We start from the raw sequence: 27,802 nt of genomic DNA on the forward strand, positions 1-27,802 counted from the left end.
CCATGAAAGATGAAGCCATTGTGCACAATGAAGTATTTTTTGTAATTCTTTCTCGGGTAAGTAACTGTAAGGTTTTGTTTTGAACCTGACTAACAGCAGAAAAAAAATCACCAAACTTACAGCTAACATACACACCTTCTGCAGTGGGCACAAGAAAAATAAAACACTGCTAGCTTCCTCAAAGACTATCATTTTATTACAAAGTTTCTATGACTTCCTAATAACCAAATTAACAACTGACAAGATGTATACTGGAACTATTTGTTAGCGCCATTACATAATTAATAACATAAAAGGAAAAAGAATGAAAAAAAAGGGCAAAAATAAGCAACATTATTAAGGAAGTAAGGGTGATTAAAAAAAATCAGGAAATTATAAAATGAAAGAACTGGCATATTGTGATCCCTACTGAGCAAGAAAGATTTAAAATAGATCAATGTATTAAAGACAGCTTCATTCTGTCATTGCTATGTCTTGAATTCTAAGGACAAGCTCCTTGATATGCACCTCAAAACTATGAAAAGTTAAGTTTGACCAAAATATTTGAGGTGTTCTTGTCTATTAAATACCCAGTGTTCTCATTAAGTTTTCTCAGCAAAAATCTTCTGACTTTTAACGAGTGATAGGACAAGAGGAAACAGCCTCAAGCTGCATCAGGGGAGATTTAGGTTGGATATTAGGAAACGTTTTTTCATTGAGAGAGTGTTCAGGCATTGGGACAGGCTGCCAGGGAAGTGGTGAAGTCACCATCCCTGAAAGTGTTCACAAACAGTGTAGAACAGGCCCTTAATGACACAGTTTAGTGCTGGCCTTGGCAGTGCTGGGGTAAATGCTGGACTTGATCTTAAAGGTCTTTTCCAGCCTAGCTGATTCTGTGACTTACTTTTCATGTGAATATCTCTCCAGAGCTAGACCTAGATTATTATTATTATTAATAATATATTATTAGTATTACTACTATTGTTCTTGCATTTTTTTAATTTATTATTTATTTTCATTTTCATTATAATCATTTAATCCTGCACACAAGGCTCTACAACTCTTGAGCTTCTCCCATGTTTTAGGCACAGCTGTTTGGTGGGCAGCCCAGCACAGAGAACAGTAATTGTGGCATTGCACGTTATGTCAGGAAAGTAAAAGGCAAAGGTCAGACACCTGAATTTGCACTTACATTTGTACTTCATCATCTCCACATAAAGAAACAAATGTGCGTCCCTAAAATAACCTAACAAAAAGCAAAGCTTGAATTGCTTATTCATGCTTCCCAGCAAATTCTTCACAAAGTAGACAGACACTACTTAAAATACGCAAATCGGGTTATAATCTACATACAATTCTACATATTCACATATTCTGGCTTTCCATAAAAAGCAGCTTGCTGTCTTCCAGATTTTAGCTTTGCTACATTATCCTTGAGTTGGCATTTCATGTCTCTCCTTAGAATGCACAACAATTTTTCTGCTAAATGCAGTGCAGACCAGACAATGGAAACAGATAATTACTTGCTAAAAAGTTGCTAATCTGACAAATTATCTGCAAAAAATTGCATATGACATGTATCTAACCAACAAACCAAAACATAAAATGTCTTTCTTTAATGAATTTATCCTACATAATTATATTTATTATCTGCATCTGATGCTTTGGGCAGCATAACAGTTTTATAATCAACCCACTTTTGAGAACATTATAGGTATTTAATAGGTGGAAACTCTGGGCTTTTAAATCTTGACACAGTTACGAAGCATAACCCTGATAACATATGGGCTCTTGTATTACATCTCAGACTCACCAATAAACTCAGTTCTCTGATGCATGTTCATTTGAACATTCAGCTGACAAACTGCTCCTTTGTGGACCTATATCTAGTGCAATAATTCTTACAGGAGTTTATGCTGCTCCCTCTGGTCCCTTCTTCAAACTTTCTGCCTGTTTTGGAATACTGCTGCTCTTCATATCAAATCCCTCTGTACAAACCCAAAGCAGAAAGTGTCCAGATATTGCTGTAGCATTTTATTTCTTTTAGCACTAATCTAGAGGCCCTGATCAATATACACTTCACACACAGTTCAGGACTGCCAACATTTTATGCACATGGCCATCTACCACAATTTAACAGTAGTCATATTCCATAAACACATTAGGCAAAAAGACTGATGGTTGTTCTGTGTTTTATTTTCCACTCCCTTGACAGGGAAAGAAACATATGGACCATTTGGTGTTACGCTTTTTTGCTTTTTTTTCTTTTTTTTTTTTTTTTTTTTTAAGGCATTTATATTTCTACTGTGCCCTGGGGAGACCCCCTGCAGTCCTGCATCCAGCTCTGAGGCAACAACACAAGAGGTTCACAGAGCTGTTGGAGTGAGTTCAGAGGAGGCCACGGAAATGCTGCTAGGACTGGAGCAGCTCTCCTCTGGAGACAGGCTGAGAGAGCTGGGCTTGTTCAGCCTGGGGAAGAGAAGGCTCCTTAAGGGGAGACCTTAGAGCAGCTCCAGTGCCTAAAGGGGCTACAAGAAAGCTGGAGAGGGGCTTTGGACAAGGGCCTGTAGGGACAGGACAAGGGGGAATGGCTTTAACCTGACAGAGGGGAGATCGAGATGAGCTCTTAGGCAGAAGTTCTTCCCTGTGAGGGTGGTGAGGCCCTGGCCCATGGTGCTCAGAGAAGCTGTGGCTGTCCCATCCCTGTCAGTGTTCAAGGCCAGGTTGGACAGGGCTTGGAGCATCCTGCTCTAGTGGAAGGTGTCCCTGCCAGTGTCAGGGAGCTGGAACTGGATGAGCTTTAAGGTCCCTTCCAACACAAACCATTCAGTGATTCTATGATTCTATGAACTGATGTGAAGAAAACCATCTGGAAAAGGCATGCTAAGCTTAAAATGGGTAACATTTCAGATGACAGTCACTAGTTCCTGAAGAAATTCAACTCACATTCACAATGGAGAAATTTCTGTTTCTTGAGTAGGTAAGATTCTAGAGATATCCACAAGATTATACAGAAATTTACAGTGCCAAATGCACATGCTTTTTGATCCATAATCTTCATTCTACTTCATGCAATTTTTTAGATACACCAGTAATAGAGCATACAACACTCTGAAAACAGAGACTTAACACTTTCAAAAATCAGTGGAAGACTGAATTAAAGGCAGGGGCCCAACCACATATGTTAAATGTCTGCCTTGCACAATGGAGGGTGGTGTAGCATTTACTTGGATGTTTTCTGGGGCTTTACTGCACAGATAGGAAATATACAACCTAATTAAAAGACAGCTATATTTGTAATAAAAGCTTTCTTGATACTTTGTTAACATTGTAGGAAGTGTTGGCCTGTGATGGTATCAAGGGTACAGCTACAGGAGGGTTCAACATTTAAAAATGTTTTTGAAGTACCGTTAGAAAAGACTCACTGCCCATTTGAACCTTTTACTGAAGGAATTTGTATTGTGTCTTACAACTAAACAGCTTTTCTGCCCATAGAATCATAGAATAGCTAGGGTTGGAAAGGACCTCAAGATCATCTAGTTCCAGCCCCGCTGCCATGGGCAGGGACACCTCACACTAAACCATTCCACCCAAGGCTTCATCCAGCCTGGCCTTGAACACTGCCAGGGATGGAGCACTCACAACCTCCCTGGGCAACTCATTCCAGTGCCTCACCACCCTAACAGGAAAGAATTTCCTCCTTATACCCAATCTAAACTTCCCCTGTTTAAGTTTTAACCCGCTACCCGTTCTCCTGTCACTACAGTCCCTGATGAAGAGTCCCTCCCCAGCATCCCTATAGGCCCCCTTCAGGTACTGGAAGGCTGCTATGAGGTCTCCACGCAGCCTTCTCTTCTCCAGGCTGAACAGCCCCAACTTCCTCTGCCTGTCTTCATGCGGGAGGTGCTCCAGTCCCCTGATTATCCTCGTGGCCCTCCTCTGGACTTGTTCCAACAGTTCCATGTCCTTTTTATGTTGAGGACACCATGAAAAGGCCTTTCCCTATACAACACCATATGTCATTACTGCCTGATGTCCATCTAGCCTGATAAAGAGCACAAAACTTCCCCAAGAAACCTGTTTCAGTGCTTCACAGCGCTCACCTCTAGAGAGCATTTCCTAGGGTTAAATTTAACTTTTTCTTAGTGCGATGTACACACTACATCTTGGCATAGCCAACATGTATTTTTACCTTGTTTGCCACAAAATATCTACTCATAAATTACTGCAATTTTCCCCTCCAAACTTCTTTTCACTGTCCTAGATCTTTCAGTCTTTCTGAGCATATTTTATATTGAAGACTTTTGCTGGTCTCATTGATTACACCACTTTGTTAATGTATTGATTCAGTCATGAGATCCAGCACCTCTGGTAGCATTTCATCCCAGTACTTCTCAGTGAATCTGAATACTTAGTAGTCAGAACTTCCTTCTGACTACACCAGAAGGAACTTATGTGTCCTTAAGACTAAATTACTTTGTATATAGACCAATACCATGTCTGCCTTTTGTGCCATAGCACAAAGTTGTTGACTCGTGCTCATTTTATCATTTACAAAAGCACAAGAGCTTTTTGCAAAGAATTGGCAAACAGCCAATAGTTATTCTCCATCCTATTTTTGCACAGCTAATGATTCTTGGCAAGACACAATTCTTTGCACATGTCACCACCGAAAACCATATTACTTTTTCAGAGAGATCTGAGATATCAGTAACATTATGAATTTTAATTGACATTCAATGTACTTCTTTCCCAGCTTTGTTCTGTGGTAAATTTGACTGGGAACTCCTTTATCCCAGGCTTGTATTATATGAGGCAAATCTAATATTTTCTAGTTCATTAGTAACCAAGGAAGAAGTTGAACAATATTTGAAGGGCATTTTAAAGTCATGATTCCTTGAGAAGTTTCATCTAAGAATTCAGAAAAATTTACCTGAGAACATAGTCTACTGATAGGGTTATTTTATGTCTTGGAATATATAGGGAAATTTGAGATGACTATATATGTACCAACATTGCTTCGAAGGTCAGAAGCTAAACAAATACAGGACATGATAAAACATTCAGCCAATAAAGAATTAAAAAGCAAAAATCAAAATGCGTTTCTGGACAATGGACCACATCGCTTACTTAAACTTCATTTCATTCTTTCACAAGGTTACAGATCTGGTTTATAAATGCACTTGGAAACTTTTGACACTATTTGAATTACACAGTAGGATGCAATACAAGGAAAGCAAATACAAAACCTACTACAGACCTACCACAGTCACTGGCTAGTTCTTAATTCTGCAGAAAAGAACATGGAAATTACTGGTGATCGCATTTAATCAGAACATGATTTGTAACTTTATGCTGTTCCAAAGAGGTACATGTCATACTTGGATGTATAAACAGCAGTATATGCTGCCACACATAGGAAGCAACTGTTCCGCTCTAGTCAGCATTACAAATACCACATTGGCAAGCTGTGTCTGGCTTTGGCACATTTAAAAAGCATGAATTAAATGATGAAAGTTCACAGTAGAGCTGTGAAGGCTACCACAGGTTTTATAAATGTGCTCCACTCTGGACAGACTGAAAAAAAAAATTTATGTATTTGGTTGGCTTGTTTTCTTGTTTCCAAAGGGAACAGACAAGTATTGGCGAACTACAAATAGACAAAGGAAGAGGCAACCTAGGAGTAGGCAAAAAGCAAAAGCAGGATACTTTCTGCATGTTGTAATATATTTTTCTTGCTAGAAAACATAAACCAAGGGGCTCAAACTATTCCAAGACTGGCTACCAGCGTAGTCACAGAAGGGATCAACTGTATTTAGCAGAACCATAAGGATCAGAGCTAGGTCCTTTAAAGCGGATCCAGGCACAAACTAGCAAGGTACTTTCAAGCCCAGCAATTGATACTTGGGGAAAAAAAATAAAAATGGAAAAACCTAAAGCAAATGCCTTACAATGAAAGGTGTTAGGCAGCTCTTGTTTCTGTGCTTGAGCCGTTCTTTCCAATGAAGCCCCTACATTCCAGTTCTACTGCAGACAAAGCTTTCTTTTCTGGTGAGCACTTGTTAAACATTTCCTAGGCTATCCAAAGAGCCAAACCCACAACAGGAAAAAGAGAAGATGAGCTGAGTTTTCTTTTTTCACTACTGATAATTTCTCAATTCTACTCCTTTTCTTTCTTTCACTCACCTTGCCTTCCCTTTCTCCCAATACCTGCAAACTATGCCCCTGCACAGGATACCTGCACACCTCCAGAGAACATGCCTAGCATGTATTTTACTTACATCCTATTTCCCACTTTTCTAGGATGTTGCGTGCCAAAGCCTCTGATAAGAAAACTCATTTATATCCATAACTGACTAAAATATTGCACAATCCAAACTGCACAGTAGGAAAAGCAATCTTTACAATGCCAAAGGATGAAAAACGCGGGTATAGCTCTAGTCTAACAATGCAGTGTTTACTTCATCCAGTACCCAAAATAACACTTACCAACAACGTAACTTTCATGGCTATCTTGGTACTGCATCCTGGTCTGGCTAAACAGTCTCTCTCTGAAGATTTGCATAAGACACAAACAAGAGAATTCTAGAACAACTCATCAGCAAAGGTTGTTCTTTTCCTTTTGCAAAAGGCAATACAGTAGGCATGGAAGTATCCCTAGCATTACATTTTTTTTCCTAAGCCTTCAGAAAGCAACCATTGCTTCATGTGTGTGCTGAGTAACAGCATGGCATGCAAAAGATAGTACTGAGTAATGCTTCTATCATCTATGCTTATTATATATTAAGCACAGGCCATAATATTGCAATTTCCTATTTGCAGCATAGAAAGAAAACTCAGCAAAGTAAAATAATTTTTACAGGGCTTTTGAGGATATTAGTGCCAGGTCAAAATGCAGAATATAGGGGATTACAGCTGCCAGGACAGCGCCTAAAGAAGCAGGTCCCTCTGTGCTGTGGATGCATTTACATGTAAATATATCTTGAAACAATTATTTTTCAACCAAATATTGGTCCATTGTTGGCAAAATGTGCCTGATCAAGTAAGTGAAAAGGCAAAACAAGGATCTAGGAAAAATTCAATCAATACTGACTTAATGCAGGCCACCCACACTGGCAAATGAAGATTTAGAGATCTATGGTCAAGCATGAGCTCTTAAGATCCGAAATGCCTAACTCTCTTTTGCACTGCTCCAACTAGTTATTTTCAAAACCATGTCTAGGCAGAGGGAGATGGAATCAAAAAAGTAATTTCTGATGAAAAATGAGATTGGACTCCTTCCATTCTCTACAGTCTATCAAGGCTACTCCAGCCCTACTCCAGGCCTTAGGGCTCTGTGGTTAGTTGACCTTGGGTTGACACCAGGTGCCCACTAAGCCACTCTGTAACTCCCCTCCTCAGTGGGATGGAGAGGGAGTAGAAAATAAGGAGGAAAAAACCTAATAGGTTAAAATAAAGGCAGTTTAATAAAGCAAAAGCAAAGGCTGCATATAGAAACAAAGGGGAAAAAAAGACTTATTCTCTACTTCCCATCAGCAGGTGATGTCCCGCAACTTCCCAAAAAGTAGGGCTTCAGTACATATAGTGGTTGGTCCAGAACACAAACTCTGTGACAATGAATGTTCCTCCTTCCCTTCCCTGTTAAGCTCTTTTTGCTGAGCAGATGTCATATGGTATGGAATACCCCTTTGGTCAGTTGGGGAATCCTGGTTGTGTCCCCTCCCAAGATCTTGCCAAACCCCAGCCTGCAGGTGAGGCCAGATGCTGGAAAGACAGCCTTGATGCTATGCACCACTACTCAGCAGTAGACAAAACACTGCTGTGTTGTCAGCACCTTGCTAGCTATCAATACACAGCACAGTTCTATGAGGCTGCAGTGGGGAAAATTAATCTCAGCCAGACCCAATACAGCTATCACAAATGCCTGTGTGACACCTGTGAGGACACACCACTCATACCCTCAGTTTTTTTGTTTTAAAAGTACTCCCCTGGTTGCTGCCAATCCAGCTCTCGTGTTGTTTCAAACACATTGAATTAAAAAAAAAAAAAAAAACCACAAAAACAAAACCAACAAAACATAAAAGCCCAAACCCAAGAGAAAAAACACTTAAAGCACTACATTTTAATGCTACGAAGCCTCTGCAAAGAACACAGCAGATACAGGGCCAAGTGCTGTGTAGGGAGAGAGTTTGAATAGGTAAATAAGAAGCAGTCTGTGTCACTTAACCTTTGGACAGTATTAGTCCTTGCAGCTCTGTTATTTGACATGAATGTTTGAAATTCGAGGTGTCATTTTAGGATTTAAAAGTCTTTTTAGCATTTGAAAGTTTTCAAAAGTGACAAGCAGTAACCTCCTCAATTCCACACGGCCTAGTGAAGTTGCTGATTTTAGGAGCTAGCAGATACCTCACACTTGGAGGAAAGCAGGCCCCACTGTTGTGTTTCAAGTTGGTCCTAAAAACTGACACACCAGAATTTTTATTTCATTGCTTTGTCTTACAGTGGGAAGATCAAACTTCTACAGAAAATCCAACGATGATTAGAAGAATGTATTTCCTTACAGTCGTATTACAGTGTTTATATGTAAACTAAAATCAGCCAGTAATGTATACTGAAATATTAAGATCACACTGTGGTAGCCATATTTCAGTAGTTAACATAAGAAATTATAAAAATTAAGGCCTAAATATAAACTGGTCTTTCTGCAAATTTGGATGTTGTAATTTCCCAGCCAAGAAAAGTTAATGCGCATGTCTGCGCTGTTTCAGAAGCTGAGAGCAGTGTATGAGCATCTCTGCCTGCAGCAAAAATCTCCTGTAACTATAGAAAATAAGTTATAATAAAGTACTGCAGCTGCATAATGGCCTGATTAAAAGGCCATGGTAGCTGTACTGAAGCTGAGCATCAATGGTCAGATGCACTCTGAATTTCTAATGTCTCATTATTCCTAGTAATTTCTAAAATCTCTTTTTAGATGTTAGAAATTTCTGCATTTCTAACTTCTCATTATTCATAATAACCTCGAGCCCATGGCAAGGGTTAAAAGCAGAAGTGACATAGCTTGGGTAACTCGCAGGCAAGCACAGTGGTATCATGACTCAAGAAGACACAGTATGTCCCCTCTCTTGAGTCAGTGCTTCAGAAACTTTTGTATGAGCACACTGAGAAAGGACCTTCCATCCAACTAGGTTGAGTTTTTCTACAGGGCTGAGTAGAGAAGAACAATTTCATGCCAGTAAGCATAAATTACAGCCGCCTCAGGGTACTCTAAATTACACTTGGCAGGCCAGAGAGGTTTTTTCAGGCAGTAGAGGCAGTAGAGGGCAACTGAAATGTGGCATGGCTTTATATTTTGATTACTCTCCAATATGCAAGAGTTTATTTCAGCAGGAGGTTTTTCTCATGAAATAGATTATTTATTTATTCATTTATTTATTTTGCTTGTTTGTTTATTTATTTATCATCTTCTCTGCAACAAAAAAGAACCTCAGAATGACAAATAATACACTGAGATGAGATCTTAAGACAAAGTTCTTCCCTGTGAGGGTGGTGAGACACTGGCACAGGGTGCCCAAAGAAGCTGTGGCTGCCCCATCCCTGGCAGTGTTCAAGGCCAGGTTGGACGGGGCTTGGAGCAACCTGGTCTAGAGGAAGGTGTCCCTGCCTGTGGCAGGGGGTTGGAACTGGATGAGCTTCAAGGTCCCTTCCAACTCAAGTAAGTCCGTGATCGTATGAAACAAACAAAACTCCACATATTGTAAAAGCCTCTGCTAACATTTAGAGCTGGAGATTCTCTGGCTGTGTTGTTTCTGGTGAGAAATGAGACAAGGTTTTAAAAAAACCTTCAGTTATATAGGGAAGGGTTGCCTGCAGCTTACTTATCAGCAGGAACATTTGTTTATATTAGAGTTTTTCATTTATCAGTAACAGCACCAACATGAGCTTATTATGGAAGTTCAGCAAAAACTATTGTTTATGTTTTAAAAAAGAGAGAAATGTTTATAAATGCTGAAGCATTTTGTTACATTTCTAATTTGTTTTACCATTTTCTTAGCTTTCCTAAATGTCCTATCTTCTTTTTTGTTTAAATTACAGTTTTCTTTTTAAAATTACTTTTTACTTTTTTCTTTTTAAATTACAGAAAGGTTTTGTTGTTTAGGGTTTTTTTGTTTTGTTTTGTTTTGTTTTTCCAGAACTGGAAGCAACAGGAACTGACATTTAAATAGCTTCAAATATGTGTCACACAGAGAGAAGTGTAAATCTACAACTGTTCTGTCTGTCATATTAAATTTCAAAAGTGCTTTACACATAACAGATAGCATGATGTGTTCCTGCCCACGGCAGGGGGTTGGAACTACATGAACTTAAGGTCCTTTCCAACCTAAACAATTCTATGATTCAATATGAGTTAAAGGGAACCCACTAATATTAGAAAACATTTTGCTTTACAAAATGTAACTCCAGCAGAGTGCCACTGTTCTAAAAATCATCATAAACCTCTTAATTTCAATGTGTGCAGTAATTAGGACCCATTGCTTCCACTTAGGGCACAATTCTCACAGCTACCTATATGTTTTTACGGAAAGAAATAGGCAAAATAGTTCTAGTAAGAACATGTATATATATGTATACCACTTTAAAATCTGAAACTGTCTAGTTAGAAATTTCCAGTGTGTAATGAATACTTTTCTAAGATTTTTTTCTAATAAAACCAGAATTCTATCTATTTTATAATGCTGTATGACAACTCAACTTAGAAAAATCAGAGTTCAGCTTAGAATTTGATACGGGTTATGTAATTTAGCCAACATGGGTTAAGCATGCAGTTTGTTTGCAAGTCAATTTAAAAAACAACAACAACAACAAAAACCACCACCACCAAAAAAAAAAACACCAACAAAAAAAACCAAAACAAGTGGCAGAGATTTTCCAAAGAAGACAGGAGAGGTGCTGGGCAACCACATCCTGCCAGGGCGATGTCAGCGGGATGTGGGCTGTGCCATGACTCTTTGAAAGCTCCAGTAACACCCTTTGACTCAGTGATAAATCAGTGCGGCCTTCACATTTACCACAGTGCTAGTGACTGGAGTTACCTGCTCAAAGTATGAATCAGATATACCAGACAGTCTCTCCTGGTTATTTTCAAAGAATCAGAGAATGGCTTGTGTTGAAAGGGACCTTAAAGCTTGTCCAGTTCCAACCCCTGCCACAGGCAGGGACACCTTCCACTAGACCAGGTTGCCCCAACCCCCATCCACCCTGGCCTTGAACACTGCCAGGGATGGGGCAGCCACAGCTTCTCTGGGCAACCTGTGCCAGGGCCTCACCACCCTCACAGGGAAGAACTTCTGCCTAAGAGCTCATCTCAGTCTCCCCTCTGTCAGGTTAAAGCCATTCCCCCTTGTCCTGTCCCTACAGGCCCTCCTCCAAAGCTCCCCTCCAGGTTTCTTGCAGCCCCATTAGGCACTGGCAGCTGCTCTAAGGTCTTTCTGGAGCCTTCTCTACTCCAAGCTGAAACAGCCCAGCTCCCTAAGCACACTAAACCCTTGTTTGGAGTTTTCAGGGTGGTTCCCCCTCCCAGCAGAAACAGGGACTCAGCACAGCATGTGCAGGGCAGAAGCTCGCAGTGTTACTGCTCTGGAGAGAGTACTGGTTTCTTTCCTCACCAGCACTGTGAAAAACATAAACTTGTGGGCCTGCAGAGGGACGACTACACCCCTATGCCCCTTATCAAAAGCTGTGCAGTGTTTGGCATGTGGCAGAAGCAGGCTTTGAGATAAGCTGCTGCTTGCAGCCCCGCGTCCTGAAGCCAGCGCAGCTCATCAGGCAAGACAGGGCACCTAGCAAAGACCTGGCACAGCCCCATGGCAAACACTGAGCCTCTGCCCACTGAGCCAGTCTGGCTGGTGCTGCATGTTCACTTTACACTTCTGGACACCTTCACAAGAATTCTTACTTTCTTTACTATGTGCAAGTTCTTCATAACCCTGTGGCAATGGTGTTCCACAAGTTGTTTCACAGGTTATCCAACAGTTAGATGTGGTCTTGATCCTGGGTGACTTCTACACACCTTGATGTCAAAATGTAAAAGAGGCCTGGCTCAGTCTGCCCTACTTGCCTAAGAGATGGGGTGCAATCCCATGGGTCGGAGCAATCCCAGGCACAGCTACAGGTTGAGCAGAGAAGAGATTCAGAGCGGCCCTGCAGAGAAGGACTTGGGGGTGCTGGTCGATGAGAAAATGAACATGAGCCGGCTGCAGTGTGCGCTCGCAGCCCCGAAAGCCAACCGTATCCTGGGCTGCATCAAAAGGAGCGTGACCAGCAGGTCAAAGGAGGTGATCCTGCCCCTCTACTCTGCTCTCGTGAGACATCACCGGGAGTGTTGTGTGCAGTTCTGGTGTCCTCAACATAAAAAGGACATGGAACTGCTGGAACAAGTCCAGAGGAGGCCACGAGGATTATCAGGGGACTGGAGCACCTCCCGCATGAAGACAGGCTGAGGAAGTTGTGGCTGTTCAGCCTGGAGAAGAGAAGGCTGCATGGAGACCTCATAGCAGCCTTCCAGTACCTGAAGGGGGCCTATAGGGATGCTGGGGAGGGACTCTTCATTAGGGACTGTACTGACAGGACAAGGGGTAACAGGTTAAAGCTTAAACAGGGGAAGTTTAGATTGGATATAAGGAGGAAATTCTTTCCTGTTAGGGTGGTGAGGCACTGGAATGGGTTGCCCAGGGATGTTGTGAGTGCTCCATCCCTGACAGTGTTCAAGGCCAGGCTGGATGAAGCCTTGGGTGGGATGGTTTAGTGTGAGGTGTCCCTGCCCATGGCAGGGGGGTTGGAACTAGATGATCTTGAGGTCCTTTCCAACCCTACCTATTCTATGATTCTAAGAACTGGGGGAAGGGGAGGTAAGCACTTTTCACCCTGTAATTTCAGCAGAACAGTTGATTGAGAAAGTATATACCTATGGAATTATTTTGGAAAAAAATTAGGCAAGTGCTTTCCCTATAGCTGCAGCAGGTTCCACCATGATACTACTTTTGCTTTTGTTTAATTGCTTTTCCTCTGTTGGGAAAGTTTTAAAGGAAAATAGGAAGTTTTCTGGAAAACTTTAAAAGGAAATAGGGGCTTTCACTGGAATAACATCTGCTCATGGGTCCAAGCAAGCAAATATCAGAAGAACCATAAAAGCTGCCCCAAAGAGTCCAGTATAGCTGAGAAACCAGCCACCCCCTTGTATCAGTACATTTGGAGACTTCTGTAGTTAAATACTGCTGATCAAAGCACAGCACAGCTAAACTGACCTCCTTTGATTTAGTGCTGTACTTGACCTCTGCCACCTTACTGGTATGATGGGAAAGTGACCAACCCAAGAAATCTCTTCCTGCTCACACTCCTGCTGTTGTGGTATGAATGAAAAAGAAAGCTGTATTTGTGTTTGATGCATTTAGATAAATTTATACCTCATGCAGATTAGCTCAGGGGCAGGCCCTTACCTTTTAGTTCATATATAGAATTCAACATGAGAAAATTAATTCTTTTACTGGTTGTAAGTTTGAAATTAAATACAAAATGTTTAATTACAGATTTTCCTGATTTCATAGATAATGTGGCAGTCAACCCTCTGGCATTATTTAATTTTCTTTCAGTTTCTTTCCTCTATACAGCAAAAGAAAAAAAGAAAGAGAGTGAGGGGAAGAGGAGAAGAAAGAGGGAAAAAAAGGTAATGAAAACTCAGTTGGACCACTTTGGTTAAACTCAGAAAGCAGAGGAACTTACAACTGCCAGAAATCAAGCCAAGGCTTGATTGTTTTTGTTTATATTTGGACAGATTGTCCCAGCAATCTTTTGAAAGTCAACATCAGTGGGAATTACTGCCAGAAATTTGACCCGATCACCTTTACTCCCATGTAAAATTTCATTATGAGTAGCATCGTATTCATTAATGGATTTACTCACAGAGTAACTATCAACAATAGGAAACAGTGGGTAAAGTCCAGTCCACCACAAACAAAGAATGAAGAAGTGCCAAGATGCTGTTTTGAAGCAGCAGAGAACAGAAGATGCAGTTTGAGTCAGCATGTGCAGCAAAAGTCTTGTCAATAAACCAGACTTATTGCATAACAAAACAAAAAACTGTTTCCTTGTTTTTTTCCAGTGCTGCTATTACTGTAGAATAAACAACTCAGGAAAGGGGAAAAGTAAAATGCCTAAGCAATGCTCTTCTATAATGCAAGTCTCATCTGCTGGCTTAGAATATGGACCACTGTGTTTCAGTCTTCTCATTATACCATACTCTGGAAATTTCTCTGAACAATTTTATACCTAATTTTTGCTTTTTGCTTTTTCCTCCTGTGAAAGTAAATACTAGCAAAGCACCAGTTATGAAAGGAGAAGCAGCAAGGACTTAGCAGAAGCACTGCATTAATACAGCTTGGGTTTCTAGGCACTGGAAGCTCTAGAGTCCCCAGGAAGGTCATCCCAGAAGACTTGTAGCCTTCAGCATTTGACCAGGAAAAAAAAGCTGGTGGAAATCTGATTGGAATCTCTTGGAGCAGGGCTCTTGCTAAAACACTGCAATTTTAAAATTGTATGAGCTATGTGTCTGATTTCTGTTAATAATGCTCCTGTTTACATCTAAGATTTCTTCCTTATGTGTGTCAGCTAGCACCAATGGTTTTGAAACAAACTATTATTATGGGACGGGGGTATTACTACTTAATATTTATTACATTTTCTCACATGCAAGACAATGTTCCCTGTACTAGCTTTTAGGGTAGACACTACCAATTTGCTCACTTTTCCCGTCCACTCTTTAACCCAAGGATTTTAGTACAAATCTAGCTGAAACAGGACATGTTTCCACATGCAAACTGTCAGACATAAATGAAGCATATGTCCATAGTCCTTCCCTTTAGCAAGAAGAATAATAAAATGTTATGCAAAAGTTTTGTGTTTTTCCTTCATGCTTAAAAGCAGTATTTAGTATGTAAACTTTTTTTAATGTGCATGCTTTGTTGCAACATAATAAATGCGCAGGATAAGCACACACAACCACGTGTATTGCAGCTTCTCTATCAGACATACTGGTTCTATATAAGCCACACTGTTGAATAAATTTAGTACCACTGCTACATATCAATCTGCTAAAGCTGCATTCCTTTTCCTCAGAGGTACCTTAGCATTTAGAGGTATCACTCATCAGTGAGATATGCTTTTAATTACTGTTGCTGTTACTAGTGTAGACAAGTTTGCCTTCCAAATCACAGCTCCCTCCTCTAAGTACTGTCAGTGTCCATGGACTTCACAAAACTAAAATGTGAGCACAAAATCGACCTATTGCAGAATAGGTGAAGTTAAAAAACAAACAAACTTTTTTTTCTATTTTTTAGGAAGATCAAATACAAGAGGTTAGATATATAAACTTATTATAAACAGCATGTCAGTGTCAATGAAGTAGTTGGCGCCAGCTGCTGGTATTGATCTCACGATTGCTTATTTTAGCATTTCCTGCTACAATATAGCATATCAGATGAAAGCTTTTATAAGATGTTGGAAAACAGATAAACTGAGAATGAGCTTTTTTAGTAGCAGTAGGTGGTATTCTGCTAATTAAAGATCATAAAGTAGGAGGGACTATCTTGCTATTTCTTACACAGTCTGAAAGGAAATATGAAGCTTTTAAAAGCTGTCAGTGGCAGGGATGCAAGCCTTCCTCCTTCAGATATTCGCTGTTACTCTTGCTATAGTACTACACAGGCTTCAGAGAAGTCTCTGTGGAGTTTTGCTCGAGCACAAAAATCCCGTCATCTGACTGAACCTGCATGAAGGATCAGGCCCCAGAGCCGTTTGTGGGTGCTAGTCGGGTTAAAGACAATAGAAAGGGCTTCTTCAAATACATAGCAAATAAAACTAAAACAAGAGGCAATATAGGCCCACTGCTGAACGAAGTGGGTACCCTGGAGACAGAGGATATAAAGAAGGCACAGGTGCTGAATGCCTTCTTTGCCTCTGTCTTTACTCCTGCAGACTCTCCCCGAGGGCCCCGGATTTCTATAGCCCCAGAAGGAGTCAGGACAAAGGAGGAGTTTGCTTTGGTAGATGAGGATTGGGTTAGGGATCAGCTATGCAAACTGGACATCTGTAAATCGATGGGTCCGGATGGAATGCACCCACGGGTGCTGAGGGAGCTGGCGGAGGTCATTGCTAGGCCACTTTCCATCATCTTTGGTAAGTCGTGGGAAATGGGCGAGGTGCCTGAGGATTGGCGGATGGCAAAGGTCACACCAATCTATAAGAAGGGCAAGAAGGAGGACCCGGGTAATTATAGACCGGTCAGCCTTACCTCCATCCCTGGAAAGATGATGGAACAACTTATTCTTGACTCCATCACTAGGCATATCAAGGATGAGGGGGTCATTAAGAACAGCCAACATGGTTTTATGAGGGGGAAGTCATGTATGACCAACCTTATAGCCTTCTATGAGGAAGTGACTAGGTGGAGGGATGATGGTAGAGCGGTAGATGTGGTTTTTCTTGATTTCAGTAAGGCATTTGATACTGTCTCCCACAGCATCCTCATAGATAAGCTGAGGAAGTGTGGGCTTGACGATCAAGTAGTGAGGTGGATCGAGAACTGGTTGAAAGGAAGAAGGCAGAGAGTTGTGGTCAATGGCGCAGAATCTAGCTGGAGGTCTGTGACTAGTGGAGTTCCTCAGGGGTCGGTGCTGGGACCGGTGCTGTTTAATATTTTCATCAATGACCTGGATGAGGGAACTGAGTGCACCCTCAGCAAGTTTGCTGATGACACAAAACTGGGAGGAGTGGCTGACACACCAGAGGACTGTGCTGCCATTCAGCGAGACCTGGACAGGCTGGAGAGTTGGGCGGGGAGAAACTTGATGAAATTTAACAAGGGCAAGTGTAGAGTCTTGCATCTGGGGAAGAACAACCCCATGTACCAGTACAGGTTGGGGGTTGACCTGCTGGAAAGTAGTGAAGGGGAAAGGGACCTGGGGGTCCTGGTGGATAGGAGGATGACCATGAGCCAGCAATGTGCTCTTGTGGCCAAGAAGGCAAATGGCATCTTAGGGTGCATTAGAAAGGGAGTGGTTAGTAGGTCAAGAGAGGTTCTCCTCCCCCTCTACTCAGCCTTGGTGAGGCCGCATCTGGAATATTGCGTCCAGTTCTGGGCCCCTCTGTTCAAGAAGGACAGGGAATTGCTTGAAGGAGTCCAGCGCAGAGCCACAAAGATGATTAAGGGAGTGGAACATCTCCCTTATGAGGAGAGGCTGAGGGAGCTGGGTCTCTTTAGCTTGCAAAAGAGGAGACTGAGGGGTGACCTCATCAATGTTTACAAATATGTGAAGGGTAGGTGTCAGGATGATGGAGCTAGGCTTTTTTCAGTGATATCCAGTGATAGGACAAGGGGCAATGGGTGTAAACTGGAACATAGGAAGTTCCACGTTAACATCAGGAAGAACTTCTTTACTGTAAGAGTGACAGAGCACTGGAACAGGCTGCCCAGGGGGGTTGTGGAGTCTCCTACACTGGAGATATTCAAGGCCCGCCTGGACAAGTTCCTGTGTGATGTACTGTAGGTTACCCTGCTCTTGCAGGGGGGTTGGACTAGATGATCTTTTTGGGTCCCTTCCAACCCTTGGGATTCTGTGATTCTGTGATTCTGTGCAGGTTTCACCTATCAAAACCTATCCTTGCAACCCTTAAAACTACCTTGTCAGAACTTAAGAGTGGCTGGGAATTTTACGTTTTGCTTTTCAAAATTCCATCACTTACACCAGCCAGAGTTTATCTTTCTTTATTTTAATGCTTTAAAAGCATAACACAGTGGTTATGCCTGTTTTTGATGTGCTAACATTTGCTTAACATTAACAGCAAACATTTACCAAGATACAAAAAGCATTCAACCCCCTGCCCCCAACTATCTTCCTCCACTGAACACATATGTTGGTAATGAGGGATAAATAAAAGGTAATTAAAGCCATCACATTTAGCAGTGTTTTTAAATAATCCTTAGCAGTGGGTAGCACATTAGGCAGCTTCATTTGAAATAAAGAAGGAGTTCAGAAAATAAAGCACGATTACAGAATACAAAAAGGCCAAACTTTGTATTCTCTTGACTGTTGCTATAGATCAGGGAAGTAGGGCAATTTGGCCAATCCATATATGTATATATAGGTACATAGGGATATACGTATTGTGTAGTCATAACCCACGGGCCTCTGGTTCATCACAAACATTTCTCTCACAGTAGCACTGAGCTCAGCATGGGCTAATTTACCCTGCTGAGACAGGCAAAACAGTGAATGGTGAGAAATCAGCCAGTGAAAAATGTAGGCTTTTTACCCCCTGCTGCTTCTTCTGAGTGGTTCATGCAGCATTCAGCCTTGCATCCAGATGTGCAAGCATCTGAGCTCTAGCACTGAGCTCTAGCAATGGTGGCTTGCAGAAGCTCTGAAATCCTAGAAGTTTTGCCAGTGAAGTGCAGAGGAAGGAGGTGGATAAACTGGGATAACAGGAAGCACAGGCTGGAGAGAGAGAGGACAATGCAGAGAGGCACTTCCAAGCCCACGCAGATTATAAAGCAAGGCTCAGGGGGTTAGGGGATGGGAATTCCACATCCACTCATGGTACAAACCTCTTTCTCTTAGCACATCTGACAGCTCAGTTAAATCCCTGAATGCTTTTTCTAACTATTCCTGCCTGTGAAAGTCTGGTGTTTCATCATGTTCTTCTAAGACTCAGGACTAAATTCAGCGATTTTGAGGTAATTTGAGTAGGGGGACATGAGACTTTAAATACTTGGACAGAAATTAGCTCACTCAAGCTGAAAAATTCCTATTATTGGTAGTGGCACAAGTCCTTGGGTTTAAGAAAGCAGGGCTCCATTTTAGTGAACAGCTAGCAAGCCAGGGATCCGTGCCCAGAATGTGTCCCAGCAGTGAGACACACGCAACTTGGTGAGACCCAAAGCAGCGTCCAGTATTTCATCTGACCAGATTAAGTGTTGGTGCACCAGTCTGGCAAGTGTTTGGTTAGAGAGAAAGCATGGCTCTATCTGTAGCAAATCATTAAGGTTTATGGGATCCTCCTTGTAAGTGCAGGCAGCAGATAATTAGAAGTTGCGGGGTTCTTGCCCTTGAAATAAAACTGAATAAAAAAAAAAAAAAAAAAGTAGTGTCTGGAAAACTGCTTCAGGAAGTTTTTAGCCTTATAACAGCATCAAAATGAGTTAACCTTAGAGACGTACTTAGGCAACTCTTCATGAATTATGATGTCTTATGTTTTTTGTTTAGTTTGGGCCCTGAGCCCAGACTGTCCCCATCCTCCCACCTGTCCCTGTGAGTTCAAACTTATATCCCTGTAAGTTCAAACACATTTAAGAAATCTTTGATGGGCCTTATTGTTCAAACTTCCAGTCCTGGCAAGACTTCAAAGTAAACATTTCTCATTGTACCCGACTTTTATGCACTGCCTGTAACACCAAGTATACAAGCAAGGCATAATCATTTATAGGGTTCTGCTTCTTTCAAGCCTTCCACTTCTTTGCTACACTCAGAAGCGATGTGAACCCTGATACCCTACTAGCATTTGTGCTTCACAACACAAGAGTATCTTTGGAAGGTAGACTGTACTTTTGTGCACTGTATAGCTCTCAGCATACAGGTGTTATGCAAACCAACAAGACAATACCTTAGAGCATTAGTTGTCTCTATGTTCTACTTTATGACTAGTTGCAACCCAGGAGGGCCATACATGTTCAAAGAAACTAAACATGCAGACAGCAATTGCACTGCTTGTGTCTGAAATCAAGGTCTGACCTTCTCTCAGAGGAAGAACCTTTGCCTTGGGCTGGACTGTAGAGGAGATGATAGAAATGTCTGGGGGCGGTTCTAGAAAGGAATTTTGCTGTACAATCTTTTTTCATTATTTCTGGTCATTATAGCAGATGATACATTCCAAAGAAAATATGTTTGTGAGAAAAATTATCTTACCCTTTTTCTGCTGTGAGATGTTATCATGTCACTAAAAGTGAACCTAAATACAGGGATACTTCTGTAATTCTGAAGTTTTGCAATGGTACATGTGGTTATTCTGTGTTCAGATTGATTGCCACAGGGGATGTTAAAGAGGAAAATAAATGAGTCAGGTGGGACCTGCTGAGGGGGCAGATCATTCTTCCCTTGGGCAAATAAATGATACTGCTCTTAAAAGAGACACCTCTAGAATCTGGAGGGATTAGCAGAGGGAAAGAGCTCTTAGAAGTGCAAGGAGCAGATAGCCATGTCTTAGAAACAACAAAAGAAATATACTGGGAACTAGAGGAAACTATGCTTTGTTTTAAATAAGAAAGGTAGGCTAAAGCATGACAAAAGCTGTGCTTGAAAACCAGCTTGACAGAGTGGGCAGGGAGATATTTGTTTATAAACTGTTAAATTTGTATTCTGTCATGTCTAATCACTTCCAGTTTTCTCCTTTTCAAAGGTTACTTGTTTTAGTTTATACTCCAATAAAAACAGTCCTTTGCTCTTCTTAGGGGAGTTCAGTTTCAAGAAACTAGTCTAGTCAGACTCAGAGCTTAAAGCTGCAACAAGAGTGTGTCTCAAGTTTATGGAAACCATAGTTTAATGCTATTGTAGGTAAGAGTTTTCAAAGCACTCAGATGAATTAAAAATTCAAGACCTTCTAACCTGTGATTTATTTGTTTATCTATTTTTAAATATACAACACCTATTATAGCTCTGGACAATACTTTGTGTACAAGTCCAGTGAATATAGCATAATTAACCTTTAACCTCATGTTTATGAAACTCGTCTCAGAAACAGGTGGGTTCAGGTAATACCCTTTAAATGGGTATGGATCCCCTGACTTCAAAGCGCATTTAAATTTTTACCTGTATGTAAGTGTGGACAATTAAATTTTCAGTGTTACAGGAGAAATAAGAAAGGTACTTTACTGTAAAGGGATTCCCATTTTAGAAGTTCTTTTGCTTGCATCTTTGTTTCACAAGTCTAAGAGAATTATAAGGTGTCATGAACCCAAACCCAGCTTTCTCCATAAAAGATGAATGAATTGTTGCTAGTCTAAAGTTATTCACCAATTTGAGGTTTTATATCTATACCTGCACTGGTTTAAAGAACTAACTGCAGTCTGTTAATCCTGTGACACAAGCCCTCTAAAGATGCATGGTGGATCTATATTGCTGACATTTTTCTTCAATGGAACCACCAGTGAGACCAGATGAAACCACTGGAAACTAATTTTTATGTAATTCTTCACATTCCTCTCTTTACCACTTTGTTGCACTGTACATCTGTCTTTGCAGTAACTACAGTCTGAATTTGCCTCCATATGCTTTCCACTATACCAGGTGAACCTTACCTCTGTACTTTAAGAGCTATTAGAAATATACTACTCAGTTTAAACATATTGCTAAGATTAAACTCTCTTTGAGAACCTTAGCTAAAAGATTTTAAGAAATGAGGCCATTACTGGCTAGCCATATATAGCAGGACAAACAGCAGCAAATAACTGAACTTTGGGAACTGCAGTGAGCTTTGAAATTTGATTTTAAGCTGAACTCTTGATTTATTGTAAACTCATCTGTTCATAATTTTTTCTTACTCAAGAAGAAAAATTATTCTCAAAAGGATAAGGGTGTTAAGTTGTTCCTCTAAAGAAACACAAATTATGTGTTTGGTTTATAATCCTGAAAGAGACAATCAGATAGAAGATAAGAAACCAACCAGGACAAAGGGAAGAGAAAGGTTATCCTGAAGTCTCTACTTACGGCATAGACAGAGTCACGGTGACCTTTCAATGTACTAACAAATTACAAAGGGAAGTACTTTTTTAAAACACTGTGTACCTAAGAGGTAGAATTTATGTTTTTAGAAGATATTTCAGACAGTTATTGCAGGAGTTGGAAAATTGTATGTATGACACAAAATCTCAGAAATACAGCAGGTTAATATACTTTTCTTTGGAGTGATTTTACACTGTCTAGTTCAATGCTTAATTCAAACTTTAGTTATTAGCAGGTTGGAAAAAGCCGACACCTCTTATCACTAAACCCTTCTAATGCTTCAGCCATCCTGGCAATTCTTGAGCAAGAATGTACAGTTTAGAGCATGGTTACTAGAGACCAGGCTACACAATATAATTGAAATTCAGAGACACATTAGAAATTTCATTTACAAACACTGACAATCTTTCATGTAAGCCTTTTACCATAACACAGAAAGTAGGCAAATGCCTATGCAAGACCCTTCTAAAAGCCAGCTGCACAAAGAGAATGCCCCTACTTTGAAGTTTCATGACATTGCTTAGCCAATGATTATAACACAGAGAAATTAAGCAGAGGTACAGTCATGGACGCCTGCATCTGAAATAACTTCATAGTTTTTTTAAAAGAAGACGAGAAATAATGCATATTTTTAAGAGATCAAATCTTACTACTTTCCTTAGTAAAGGTATTGTATCAGATACTCATATAATCCCCATGTTCTTCTTTACAGATACACAGATGGGCCATTATTCCTGCATTCAAACAGATCCTATGCAAATGCCTATCTCATTACTTCTTTCATTCAAGTTATGCCAATATGCCTTTCATCAGCAACTCTTCTGGTCCTATTCAAACAGCCTTTCACCTCTTCAGCTTAGCGATGGGAGAATTAGCAAAGGGAGGAGTAAAAAAGCCCTTTGTTGGCAGTTAGCTCTTTCACACATCATTGAGCTGTGATCTGAAAAAAATTATGCTACTTGTTGGCATATTGATACCAACAAATTCACCAGATTTACCACAGAAGAATTTATGTAATGCCAAAAATTGCATTTTTCACACCATACATAAACTCCCCTCAGTTTGAAAATAACCAGCAATATGTATACTACTGTTATCATCATACCAGCCTCTTAGTTTTATACTGTGACATGTTATGGGTGTTATGTACAAAATATGTACATTTGTGTGTAGAATTTGTCATATCTGAAAAAAGTCTCTGTCATAATACTTCTTTTGAAGCACAAAATTCAACATGGCTCAAATCATTTTTTGTTCAGTACAAGTATAAAATGAAGTTCTTTAAGCATAGCTATCCTGTTGCCTATGAATTGTGCCCATGGGATTCTGGTTAGGAATAAAACAGTTGGTCAGACTTCACAGTAATGCAAAAATGAGTTGCCTGAAGGAGTGATCACTTAAGGAGAGTGCTAAGACAACAGGCTTCACTGCTTTTATTACTTCAACCATTCTCACTGCTCCCACATGAAATGAACTCCTTAGCAGCACACCATTGTTGTCAAACTATTATCTGACCCTGTTTGTGAAGTTACTCTGTAATGACCTGGACTTTGGAAATCTCTTTGTTACTTTTTCCAGTACTACATCCTGTTTTGGAGTAAACAAACCCAAGTGATATAGCTCAATCTGTTCTCATTTCCACATTCTGGCTTTGAAAGTCCTTTTTTGTATAATTATGAGCCACTTTTAAAGTGCTCTTCAAATTATTAACATCAATGATATATATGAAAATCCTTGCAGATAACTCCTTACAGTGTTCACATTGACTGAGCTGGAATAAGCTGTGCACTTACTGAACTTGGGATGATTTCTGGCATTTGCTCACTTTAGTAAGATGTTGGAAAAGTTTTATATTTAATTAGGGCAAATGAGTTGGATTGAGTAGTTTTCCTCTACTTAATAATTTTATCATAACTTAGGAAATTCTCATTTTTTTAAGAATAAGACATGGACATGAATAGTTAAACTGTGGTTTACTGCATAATGATAACATTAACCCACCATCTGATTGCAATCAGAAGACTTGATTATGCTACGCACATTTCTTGTGTTTACTATGCACAGAGAAGCATTTTAACATGAAGATAAATACAATACTTGCTTGCCATGTTCTGCAAAGAATTACCTGTGTGTATGGAATGGCATAGAGCTATTCAGCACTCCCTCATGTAGTGTGAATATCAGAAATGGTCTTCCACTGTGGACTTTGAATACACTTCTGAGTTCAGAGCTGGCGTCTATTATTGTGGGGTTAAACCTTGGCTAACACAGTTAGACAGCTTACAGTACCCAGTGTAGCTCATTTAGATCTAAATCAGATCGCTGTTTATTGTGCATTGTGCATATATACACATATAGTACATATGCTTAGTAAGGTTCCATGGGATATAGCCCTAGAGGGCAGGGGAGCCCAAGACTGCTGAATGATATTCAAGGATCACCTGCTACAAGCTCAGGAGTGCTGCATCCCAACTAAAAGGAAGTGCAGCAGGAGGGCCAGGAGACCTCCTTGGATGAAGAGCGAGCTGTTGAGAAAACCCCAAGGGGAAAAAAAGAGGCTCATAAAAGGTGGAAGCAAGGACAGGTGGCCTGGGAGGAGTACAGGGATGTTGTCTGGGAAGCTAGGGACCAGGTTAGGAAAGCTAAGGCTCAGTTAGAATTAAATCTAGCAAGGAATATGAAAAATAACAGGGATTCTATAGGTACATAAGCAAACAAAAGACAGACTAGGGACAATTTGGGCCCACTCCGTAAGCTATCAGGAGAACTGGCTACCCTGGATTTGGAGAAGGCTGAGGTTCTCAATGACTTCTTTGCCTCAGTCTTCACTGGCAAAGGCTCTGACCACACCACCCAAGTCTTGGAAGGCAGACTCAGGGACTGTGAGAATGAGGTCCTCAGGCCTACTGTAGGACTGGATCTGGTTTGAGACCATCTTAAGAACCTGAATGTGCACAAGTCCATGGGACCTGACAAAATTCATCTGCGAGTCCTGAAGGAGCTGGCAAATGAAGTTGCTAAACCACTGCCCCTCATATTTGAAAAATCATGGCAGTGAGCTGAAGTTCCTGATGACTGGAAAAAGGGAAATATAACCCCCATTTTCAAGAAGGGGAAAATGGAAGACCCGGGGAATTACAGACCAGTCAGTCTCACCTCCATGATATTCTTGGAGCACATTCTCCTGGAAGGCATGCTAAGGCACATGAAAAACAACAAGGTGCTTGGTGACAGCCAGCATGGCTTCACTAAGGGGAAATCCTGCCTGATCAATTTGGTGGCCTTGTCTCTAAATTGGAGAGACATCAATTTGATAGGTAGACCACTCGGTGGATAAAGAACTGGCTGGATGGCTGCACACAAAGAGTTGTGGTCAATGGCTCAATGTCTGGCTGGAGACCGGTAACGAGTGGTGTCCCACGAGTGGTGTCCCTCAGGGATCGGTGTTGGGACCGGTCTTATTCAACATCTTCATCGCTGACATGGACAGTGGGACTGAGCGCGCCCTCAGCAAATTTGCCGATGACACCAAGCTGTGTGGTTTAATTGATACGCTGGAGGGAAGGGATGCCATCCAGAGGGGCCTTGACACGCTTGTGAGGTGGGCTGATGACAGCCTTATGAAGTTTAACCAAGCCAAGTGCAAGGTCCTACACCTGGGTCAGAGTAATCCCAGGCACAGCTACAGGTTGAGCAGAGAAGAGATACAGAGCAGCCCAGCGGAGAAGGACTTGGCGGTGTTGGTCAGTGAGAAACTGAACATGAGCTGGCTTCAGTGTGCACTCGCAGCCCAGAAAGCCAAACGTATCCTGGGCTGCATCAAAGGGAGCGTGACCAGCAGGTCAAAGGAAGTGATCCTGCCCCTTTACTCTGCTCTTGTGAGACCTCACCTGGAGTTTTGTGTGCAGTTCTGGTGTCCTCAACATAAAAAGGACATGGAACTGCTGGAACAAGTCCAGAGGAGGGGCATGAGGATGATCAGGGGACTGGAGCACCTCCTGTATGAAGACAGGCTGAGGAAGTTGGGGCTGTTCAACCTGGAGAAGAGAAGGCTGCGTGGAGACCTCATAGCAGCCTTCCAGTATCTGAAGGGGGCCTATAAGGATGGTGGGGAGGGATTCTTCATTAGGGCCTGTAGTGATAGGACAAGGGGTAACAGGTTCAAACTTAAACAGGGGAAGTTTAGATTGGATATAATGAAGAAGTTCTTTACTGTAAGGGTGGTGAGGCATTGGAATGGGCTGCCCAGGGAGGTTGTGAGTGCTCCATCCCTGGCTGTTTTCAAGGACAGGTTAGACAGAGCCTTGGTAACATGGTTTAGTGTGAGGTGTCCCTGCCCATGGCAGGGGGGGTGGAACTAGGTGGTCTTAAGGTCCTTTTCAACCCTAACTATTCTATGATTCTATGATTCTATATGTGTGCATAAAAGTAGTATCTGTAAGTCCACTTATATATGTATATACTCAAATAGATACTGAATTCTAGTAACTACTTCTCACAGTAATTCCTTTTGTATGACAAAAAACCACTACTGAATTATGTTCAGCTATAACAGAATTCCATAATGTAATATTCTCCTGTTGTGGGCCTACTCTGCAGTCACCTTCAAAAGAAGAATTTTTTCATTCTTCTATCATGTTAAAAAGAAATAATGAATTTTCATTTAAAAGTGTTTATAGTCATTCCCATAAAAGCATGCAACATTTAATTATAACATAAAGTAAGTAAGCATAATAGCTTTGTATCTTAGAATAACTATTATCGTAGATTTGCCAGAAAGGGGCCAGAGAAAAAGAGGTAGGGAAGGAGAATATAAATATTTATCTATGTATCTTCCCACTTAAATGTCTCAGGTTCTATGAAGATGTATTGTTTCAATTGGAACAGTCTTCTGAGGTTATATATAGCTTTCAGAGGGCTGTGTTAATTATTGGCATTATATCAATGCTCAAATTTGGAACAATTTGGAATATAATATATTCAGTACTCCAAGAGAAACCCTTCAGAAAATATATTTGACATGTTAATACAGTAACATTGTTTAGCGAAGAATATATTTTGCCAGCCTGAGAGACAGAGGATTTAGGCTTGGTTTGGTGTAGTGTTTTTTTAAGCACTGGAATTACATGGAAGAAAAACCTGCTCTTCTGCTCAATTCTGCAGCAGTAGCCACTTCTATCCTTTACCCTGGAACTGCAGAGTCTTAGAAAAGAATAAATGATTTACCCACAAAGCAGACACACTGGAGATGGCTCTGCCAATGCGCAGCTCAGGATGGAACTGTGTAGAAACTGGAGCAAAGCCTAATTGCACAGAAAGTGCAGCATTGCATATGGGTGACATTCTTGCTTTTATCTCCACCAAACAAGGAATCCTCTTCTTTTACTGCATTTGGCTGTATCTCTATCCCCTTTTCTACATGGAAGCAAATTAGGTATATAACAATATGGAGAGCACAATAGCTAGATCATACTTTTTTAAAGAAAAACTTACAGATCACTGTAGACAAGGCCATAAATCTGTGCTGTGCTGTGATGATAGATTCCTCTCAGGATGATTAAAAGCAGGATCACAACAAAAGCTGGAAGCCCCCAGCTCAGAAGGAAGTAAAGCAGATAGCGCCGCTCTGTGTGTTCGTCGTTCATCACCAGGACGTACCAGAAATTAACAGCCTAAAGAACAATGCAGAATATCAGTCAGTAGACTTGGTGGGTGATTAGCTATCCCCTCCAAAAAACCCACCCTGGAAGTCATAATACAGCATATTTCTGTCCCAGCATATGTGTATATATATCAACATTTTTCAATATAAATATTATGCTCTCAATTTAGTAAGTAATAAAAAAAGACTGATTATAAAGGAAATATGCCTATTTATGTAACTGTTAGATTTGAAATGACATTATCAGAGACGATGGAACACCCTGTTTAGTAGAAAATTACTTCTGTGGTGCAAAAATAGCTTTGTGGTGTAAAAGTAGCTTTTTTCTTGGATT

General features: G+C 40.9%; 1 protein-coding gene across 1 annotated transcript in view; it reads right to left on the reverse strand.

Moving 5' to 3' along the window:
* Positions 1-27,802, reverse strand: part of ADGRV1 (adhesion G protein-coupled receptor V1) — a 273,612-nt gene that overhangs the window by 59,124 nt on the left and 186,686 nt on the right. The window contains exon 84 of the mRNA XM_065661610.1: positions 27,300-27,478. Coding sequence (XP_065517682.1) covers positions 27,300-27,478 — 179 coding nt within the window. The remainder of the gene's footprint in view (positions 1-27,299; positions 27,479-27,802) is intronic.

This window comes from Lathamus discolor, chromosome Z (assembly GCF_037157495.1).
Source record: "Lathamus discolor isolate bLatDis1 chromosome Z, bLatDis1.hap1, whole genome shotgun sequence".
NCBI classification, from domain to species: domain Eukaryota; kingdom Metazoa; phylum Chordata; class Aves; order Psittaciformes; family Psittacidae; genus Lathamus; species Lathamus discolor.